The sequence below is a fragment of the Lupinus angustifolius genome, chromosome LG10, assembly GCF_001865875.1.
Source record: "Lupinus angustifolius cultivar Tanjil chromosome LG10, LupAngTanjil_v1.0, whole genome shotgun sequence".
Lineage (NCBI taxonomy): Eukaryota > Viridiplantae > Streptophyta > Magnoliopsida > Fabales > Fabaceae > Lupinus > Lupinus angustifolius.
In genome coordinates, this window is record NC_032018.1 from 3,078,924 (window position 1) to 3,088,150 (window position 9,227).

General features: G+C 30.7%; 1 protein-coding gene across 2 annotated transcripts; it reads right to left on the bottom strand.

Moving 5' to 3' along the window:
• LOC109357865 (transcription factor BEE 1-like) lies at positions 205 to 2,073 on the bottom strand. Of its 2 annotated transcripts, none has more exons than XM_019601922.1 (6): positions 1,665 to 2,073; positions 1,405 to 1,524; positions 1,163 to 1,228; positions 1,004 to 1,072; positions 804 to 881; positions 205 to 628 (listed from the first exon to the last, which is right to left on the bottom strand). In XM_019601922.1, exons 1-6 carry the CDS (start codon positions 2,025 to 2,027, stop codon positions 536 to 538), a joined length of 789 nt encoding a protein of 262 aa, XP_019457467.1. In that variant the 5' UTR covers positions 2,028 to 2,073; the 3' UTR covers positions 205 to 535. The 2 variants fall into 2 exon arrangements, with proteins under 2 accessions (XP_019457467.1, XP_019457466.1); XM_019601921.1 differs by having other exon boundaries at positions 804 to 893.

The window sequence follows — 9,227 nt, forward strand, 5'->3', positions numbered from 1 at the left end:
ATAATTTTTCTGCCTTAAAATTTGCTTTTTTTATTTTTTATTTTCATTAATGAATCTCACTATCTTAAAAAAACTGATTGAATAAAAAGAATCATAAGCTCAACCACCCTCAAAAGTTTATATGCAGAGAGGCAAATAATTATAATTGTTGTTTGCTTAAGTATTCTACAGTACACATACTTTGGTCACAGATACAAATACATCACAAAACCCTTATCTTGTTTTTTGCTATTGATTTTTATATGGAAAACCAGACAAGTGGTCAACTTGAATTTGACATATTGAGACAAAATTCTGTTTTGCAACTGCAACCACACCATTCCAATAAAGTTCTACAAAAATGTAGGTTCTTATCAACTTCCATTACATTTCTACACATGTTTGAGGGATTGTAGAAGCAAGAATGTCCACTTGAGTTTGTATTTGCATGGAGTGGAATGAAATTGATCTTTTAAACTTGTAGCAAGTAAAGTTGGCAAATGAAGGTTCTTCATGTCATGTATAATTTCTGAGGCTAAAACATCCAAAACTAAAGTCAAAGGGGCCATGATGGTTGAAAGCAAGTGACTCTTCCATATCCTTCTCTCTCATAATTGCCTAATTCTTTTGCCTCAGATGCTTTTGCTCTCTGCCACAAATAAATAAATAAATAAAATGTCATATTCACCACCTCTTGTGATCTTATCCATCACAATATTTTGCATATATATGAATTGAGAGATTTTCATGCACACTGAATAAAACTAGCATATAATTTTTTCTTATAAATTGGTCAATTAGACCATGGAATTTTTAGCAAGTACCTGCATTGTTTCTAAAGTATCTGTCTCTGAATTGAAGCCATGAAAGGTACTTGCTGCAGTAAGCTTCAAAGAAAGGAACTGCAAGAAAAACTAAACATAAGTTAATACTAAGTCTATGTTAAAAGTATATTTTCCTTGCAATAAATGAATACTATTTTATCACACTATCTCTTATTCTTTAAACTTTTGTTCCCAATTACCTCAACTTGATTCTGCAAAGACTGGACATAGTTGATAATTTCATCCAACATTACAGACATGCTCATGGTCTGAAATTCCATTAATAAAAGTGAAAATATAAGAGAGTGACCAATGAAGTTAGACTAAACTGATGTTTTGCAAAGGAAAAATGTCTTTACCTTGTAACACCCTGGGACAATGTTCTGTAAGCACCTTAATTTGTCATTGATTTTCCCTCTTCTAACCTGAATAACAATAAATGATAGATATGTATTATTCCACATTCATCTTGATCAAACTAGGCAAGAAAAATAGCTAAAGTAATTGAGTTTATTCATATCTATTGATTTAATTCTTTATCTTTTTGTTGTGAATTGATTTTGTTACTTTATCCTGAAGGAAGAGGACTTAGGAACTATACCCTTTCTGCTATGCTGTGACTATCAGTAGCTTGACCTCTTCTGGCTCTGACATGAACCACTTCCTTTGGTTTTTCCTCTTCTGTTACATACCTTTTTGCTCTTTTAACTCTTTCAAAATTCTAAAATCATTAAGAGCAAATAACAAATTAATCTTTGTCTTGGAAGTAAGTTTAACATAGATATCAAAGTAAAGTACTTCAAAACATATTGCATGCCCAAAAAATAGAAAATAGAAGAAAATATAGTTGTAGAACTTCACATTTCTTATCTTTCCTCCACTCTCACAAGCTGCAGGGGTTGAATTTGCTGAACTGGTCTCAGGAGTAGTATGAGTATCCATTATTTTCCTCTTTTTAACTTCATGGATTTCATTTTCTGCTGGAAAATTTGGAAGGGAAACTTGAAGTGCATTGTTAACAAGACCTTGAGAATTTCCTTCAAAGTTTCCTTGAAATTCATGTTCTTGTGAGCCAAAAAAACTGTCACTAGAGAAAGGCATCATCAAGTTCTGCATGTTCACATGTGAATTGTCTAGTGCATGTGGATTCATCCCTATGAATTGATTTATGAGTTCCATGTTTGGATCAATGAAGCTTTGAAAATCTTCAGTGAATTCAGCCATGTGATTTAATAAGTAACTAAGAATTTTTCTGAGATGTTTAACTTGTATCTGGATAATGTGAGATACAGTTCTATTTATAGTGTAAGAGTTGCAAATATATTGGTGAATAGAAGTGCTCTGATGTGGCCACGTGGCAGCTCAAGGTTCTGTAGTTTTTGTTCCCTTGGTGGCCCCATATACATGGGAAAATGTTCAATATCAATAAGTACCCATGTTTTGTGAGAAAAGCAGTGTCTATTTTTGGAGCTTTTTAAAACTTTTAATTTGGGAACCCTACATGTGTTTTCTTATTTTATCTAATATTTAGCTGTAGTGTAGAAAGTTCACTTGTTAAATAATGGAGATCCCAGTCATTGGTAGTTTTATTTGTCACATAAACACTTATTAACATAGGTTCCAATAAAGGGTGGAAGTAAAACCAATATATTTTAAAGAAAATACACACCCTCATCTCTAATATTATATTAGAATAAATAAATCTAATTCAATCTCAAAAACAACTTCACAAGGTGGACTTATTCATGATATTATAAATTGTTTTTTCTCACATGTTTAACTAAGGTAATACTTCAGCATTTAACACCATATGTCAATGTAAATTATCTCACCACCACTACTAGTCCAATCCTTGTGGCTTAAACCATTATCTTCATAGCTCAATGTTTGTGATGAGCACCATAACTTTTTATTTTTGAAGTATTGTGTGTAGACCGTAGAATATAATGGAGAGTGATTCTCACCATTGCCTTAAACCTCTCCTAGCTCCCCACTGTGGGAAATTTGATTCTCTCATTTCTGCAACCAGCTTCAATGAACATTTGGCCAGTGAGGGTTTATATACTGAACTTTTACTTCAAGCTATGATTTTGAAAAGTTATTGATTAATGATTATAATACTTTCCTTTCTAGGAACTTACCAATTGAGTTGGGTGGTATCAACATCAAAACAAGAGTCCAAAATATTTGCAAGCGAGGAATAATATTAGACATCAAACTGTATCATTGAAGCCATTGCTACACATCACAGTCACCTAAAATTGTCACTTTCTCTTGCCCCCACTACAAGCATCACCCTAAATTAGTGAACTACAATTTTCCAATATAAACACACACATATATATATATATATATATGAAATGATTATATATCTACATATACATATATATATATAAAAATATATATACACACTACATATAATACAATGACAGCCATATTATATGTGATCTTTTCCTCCAAGTTTATCTTCTAGTTTGTCCACACTTGAGACAGCATAAGCGTGGTGATTTATATTCAATATATGGACCTTATTTCTCTCTACCCTTTAAAGTATTATATATGAAGTTGAAAATATATAGTTTGATAATCGAACATGAATGTAATGGGGAAAGATAAGCAAGGTTTCTTAGTGAGCAAGTTGTATTAAGTAGTTCATTCAACCTTTCAGTTACATGCTGCTACTGTTTGGCCACACACTTTCATTTTTTGCTCACACTTGCCTAGCTCTGATTTGGACTGATATGTGAGAAATGAATGAACCAAACTTTATAACAGACCTCTGACATGTGGGGTGTATGTTTGGCATACAACATTTCATTCAAGCCTCATAAAGAGTTACATTCCAAGGTCTCACAGTCTAAAGAAAGCATATATATGGGCATTGAAAGGTAGGGGTTACCCTACATATACCCAATTGTAGCCCTTACCCAATTTTGGATATGGTTTGAACATTTGTTTTCAGGCATTAAGGGCTCACAAACAAAGACAAGTAGTTAACTTACTATAGACAATGTTTCTAAAGTGGTAACTAGCTCATTTCTGCAAATGACTATAGATCGTATAGCTTATAATTTATAAGTTACTCTAGTTAATTTATCAAATTGATAAGGGTTTATAAGATTTTTTATTCAAAAAATTTCTCTAACCAAACAAGGGTATTAATTTATTTTTTTGTCAAATAATTTCAATAACTAGCTTACAACCCCTTCAAAAGTGATGTGAAACATACACAATACATTATAGTCTTTAGATTTTTATTATTCGAACATAGTGTATTTAACGTTATATATTCCACATGGATATATTTATCTTATATACACAATTATTTGTTATCTCATTATTGTCATCGAACTTTCTACATTGAACATTTTCCAAGACCTTATTATTACCTATTACACTTTGCAAAGCCATATACCTAGTTTCATAGCTGAATGTAAGACCTTACTAACTGAACTATACAAGATCTGGTTTGTCATTTCGCACTACCCATAGTCTCCAAGTGGAAAATATCTTCCATAATATAAACGTGCAGTAGTTAACTCGCCCATGCATTTGCATTTAAGCCTTAGTATAAATAAAAGGTCTACAACTATACAAGTTCAAGGCTTGAAGAGGATGCCATATATGCAAAGATATAGATTGTAGCTAGACCAGATTTACCTAACATGTAACTACATTTTTTTGACCTTTGGGAGCTAGCTAATTTGATCACTCCCTCTTTCTCTCAAATGTCCTTATCTTATTTTGCCTTTAACTTTAGGGTAACAATTCCCACTAACACTAAAATGGTTTCTCAAGTTAGTAGAGTGATGTTGATACTAAAATTCAGAAGGGGACTATTTGTTAGATAATTGAGAAGTTTAGCGAAAAAAATTTCTTATAACTTTCACTCAACTCTAACCCTATTTGAATCTGTGCTTTTCAAAAACACTAATCTCCTTTGTATGTTATCCCTTAATTAACATATTGGAACTTGCAACAACAACTTTTAGAACTTATTTTTGGAGAAATTACATTGATCTCCCATGTAATGATCTATTTTAATTACACCGACCTCCCTTAAGGGAAAAAGAGATCAGTAGAATTGGCTAAATAATTTTTGAAATCTTAGAATACTAGGTATAATTAACTCAGCCTAACTTTGGTTTAACCCCCCACCCCCAAGGAATGCCAAATAATTAACTATACTAAATTGTCTACGTAAATTTAAATTAGATTACAAGGGTGTGAGTTATTTTCCACAAATTTAGGCATATATGGTTCCCTTCTAGAAGAAAACTTCTTGTGAAGTTTGTCACCTTAGAACAAAATAAATACTATGCATATCAATATAAACCAAACACCAAATTGCTAAAGTATCTTTCATCCACATTCCTGGTTAGAGTCCAGAATTGTTGATCTCAAACTACTACCATTAAAGTATCTTCTTATGAACAATGTAGAGATGGACTGTGTTTTCTTCTAGAAGAAAAGGACAAACTACATTTGTTTTAAATCTGTATCCCATTTTCATCTTATGAAAGCCAAAACAGTAGCACTGCATTACTACATATATGCTATTACGTGGATGTATTGCAATCACCTCACTATAGTCCAAATATTACATCTACAACCTAACAAGTCCCAAATGAATATTCAATAGTCCATCTTGTCCAATTTTCTTAGTCCTGGTAGGTAATCTTTTTTAGGAAAAAATTAACTATATCCTAGGAAAGATGACATATCATATGACAAGAATGTAGCTAATCTTCACCCAAAAGATGATTTGATATGGTACCAGCTTTTTTTATACTATGTTTAAATACATCCAGAATTAAATATTTTCAAGGAGACAAATATTAGTGGCTGTGTGAAATCAACTACAAACGAACAGAAAAAGTATGGGCACTCAATAGTTCATTACTATTGATGTGTTGGTGCGCTATCTTTGATTTATTAGTATAAGTATATTTAAGACAAGGTTCATTGAACCAGTGAGATTTGATGGAGTGGCTGCAAAATGATTGATTGATACAACTATCTTTCGTAGTTGTATATTATTATTTTTCCATTTTTTAGCATATATACTTATTTGTTTAAATTGTGTAGTATGGAACAAATTTCTGCACTATGACTAAAGTTTTCTACACCATCATATGATGTGTGCAAATTCAACCATAGGCCATGGAGATTGCATACAGAACATGCTTTTGCCTGATCAGGTTAAAAGTATGGACTACTTGAGACTATGACTGCTGTTTTAACTTCTTAAAAAAATATCCAATCTAACTTTTGCTTGGCCAACAACTAGACAACTAGTTTAGTTTCAGATTCAGTTGAATAAGGTCACATGATAGAAACATGCATATGTAACGTTTAATCTTGATCCTTCAAGTAAGATCCAATGGTTCATAGTAACTGTTCTCATTTTTTCAGAATAACACATTGTTTTCACGTGAGTCACTCTCTATATATATTCAGATTTACCGGAACAAAATCAAAGTTTAATCTGGAGCTAATTAAATAAATCCTGTTCGCAGGTCCTTCCATTAGTAAAATTCTCACTTGTTATTATCATGGTTCTCATCTAATCTTGATTACTCTTATGGCTTTTGACTAATCTCTTGCTTTGGCTTTTTGCAAGCAAAATGCTTATGTGATGGAGCTGCATGCAACTTGGAAACTTTACGGTACTAATTTCTTGTCACTATCAGCAATATTGCAATTGCATTATTGCAGGACAATTTGAAAAGAAGAAAATTATCTGAAACGGGCAAAATTATTTGACTACAACAGGACTAAATATCAGTAAGAAAAACAAGAAAACTTGAGCCACAAGGGCATGGGTTGGGCTTGCCTTGTATATCTGAGAAAAACAAACAGATATCAGATATCACATGTCTTTCTCCATATTTCATGTCTTGTCCAATTAAAAGTGTCACAAAGAAAAACCCTAAAAGCATAAAATAAGCTTCAAGACTTAACATCATCAGAGGTGCTTATCCTACAAAAGCACTTTTTTAAAGAATAAATCACTTTTTAAAGAAAAAAAGCCCAATGATCTTAATGTCCATCATGGTTACTTCTTAGTTCTGGTGGTATCTTCAAATCTAGGCCTACTTAGATATTGGAGGTCAATTTTATTTTGTTTATCTATACTCATGATATATGTAATTGAAAATTAAACTTTCACATCCTCAAGAATTATTATAGCTTGAAAAATTAAATTGTTGTGAGTAGTTTTGCTATTTGCCATTTGTCTTTTGTGCTCTCTAGTTCTATCTTCATACTAAAGGATTCACAAGAAATTCTCATATTTCTCCCCACACAAGAGACTTTGAACCATTGAACCACATTACTATTTTGAGTGGTCATTGTCCCCAATTTTAACTACATTTGTTTTTGTTACAAATTTTAGCTACATTTTTAATTGTATAGTTGATGTGTCACACATTCAATGATGCAAAGTAAGAGAAATCGGATCATGTAACAATCTCTTAGGGCTCACACTTCAATCAGATGTATTCTTAGGACTCACACCTCAATCAGATGTATTTTAATCTGGAGCACATCTGTCGTCCTACATGTATCAGTAATTATTATTGGTTGAAAAATGCATTTAAAATAAAATTTTAATAATTAATTCTTTTTCTGACCAATCACAAGCAGTGCCACATAAAGTGATATATTGTTTTGGAACAACAGATGTTTACTCATTTTGATCTACCCTAATAATTGAGTGTCCTAATTTTGATCTGAAATTTTAAATCTAGATCACAAAGAATTCAAGTTATAAAGATTTACAGATGTAGTGAATAGGATTATATTATGTAGCTCAAATTCTATGAGGAAGAAAAAGAAAATATTAGACCATTTCAAACCTTAGATATTGATATTAACAGTTTTTCCCATACACCAATTATCGAACTTTTGATATTGATACAATCTTGACATTTTCCAAACCAGACGCAAAAACATTAAAGACAATCAATTTTTGGAAAACTTATTTGTATTAAAATAAATAAATCAATAAGTGTCTGGGATCAAACTCCAAAACAACATCGTCAACTTTAAAAAATTAGACCATAAAACAAAATTATGCATGAAACGAAGTTAGATTTCATGAAATAAAATTGGGCCCTCATTTTTTCATAGGCCCTAGGTCATCACCCATAATACTTAATACCCCAGCCGGTCACATCTGCTTTGCATTGTACATGAAGATCAACCCTATAAAGTTGGTAATATATATATATATATATATATATACACACGAGATCTCAATTCTCATATAAATTGTGAGAATAATAAATTCGGGTCTTACAATTCATTATGGATGGTTAGGATTAAAAGTTTGTTATTAATCATATGATAAATATATATATGTATGTTTTAATATTAATCATTCAAATAAGATCCAATGATTTATATTAATTGTTCTTATATATTGTTATTTGAGTCACTCCTCTATATATATTATAATATAATATATATATATATATATATATAAATAAATGTGTCCTCAAAAGTGGGCTTAGGCAGAATTCCAGAACATCCAGAATGAAATGTAGTAAGCTTGTGTCAAAATTACTGTTTTTTCAATTATTATTTTTGGTATTAACAATAATATCTCTTTACCTTTTTGGGTAATAAATTAATCTCTTTCAAAGTTTGTATTTATCTTTCCCAATAAGTATCATTTATAGGAATCGAACCCCAACCTTAAGAATATTACGAGTAAAATGTCTATTTTTTTAAAAAAATCATATGATTAATGATATATTGTCATGTAAAATTATAATATAAATTCTTTCATATTAAAGTGAAATTTGTCATTTTCAAACAAATCATTAATAAATACTACTTTGTAATATATATTATTTTTTATGATGTAGGAGGACATATTATTTTTATTTTCGCATATGCTAGGGTGCCTATGCTTTCAATATTCATTATAATTTTTACAATACAAAAATAGTAAAGTGATAATAAGTTATGTTAAAGAAAATACTAATGTAACATATTTTTAAATACTTTTAAGCTATTCATTTCACTTATATGTTTTCACGAAAAAATATGCTTATATTGTTCAAGACCAATTTTATATAAGAATTTAAAGAATCCATTTTCAATTACAATATTTAGTTCAGCTCTAATTTACATTTCCATGACAATCTCCACTCATTAAATGATTGATTCATCCTTTTGAAATATTATAGTTGTGTCTATTATTCTAGACAGTAAAGGTTTAGCTTTAAACCTTGTAAAATAATTAAGGTTTTATAAAGCAAAAAATGTTTAAAAAAGAAATAAACGAAAAATTAAAAGCAATAGGCCAATAGTGGCTATACTTGCTAATAATATATTTGAAGCACTAATCCAACGGCCAGCATACATTCATCAGAATAATTATTCTCACCGAATCTGAACCGTCCACATACGGTT

Bases quoted from the DNA above. Each gene is read 5' to 3' on its own strand.
- LOC109357865 (XM_019601921.1), bottom strand. From the start codon at position 2,027: ATGGCTGAATTCACTGAAGATTTTCAAAGCTTCATTGATCCAAACATG. The intron at 1,525-1,664 runs GTGAAGTTCTAC...TAATGATTTTAG, and splicing joins GTGGAGGAAAGATAAGAAAT to AATTTTGAAAGAGTTAAAAG. The intron at 1,229-1,404 runs GTATAGTTCCTA...ATTGTTATTCAG, and splicing joins GTCACAGCATAGCAGAAAGG to GTTAGAAGAGGGAAAATCAA.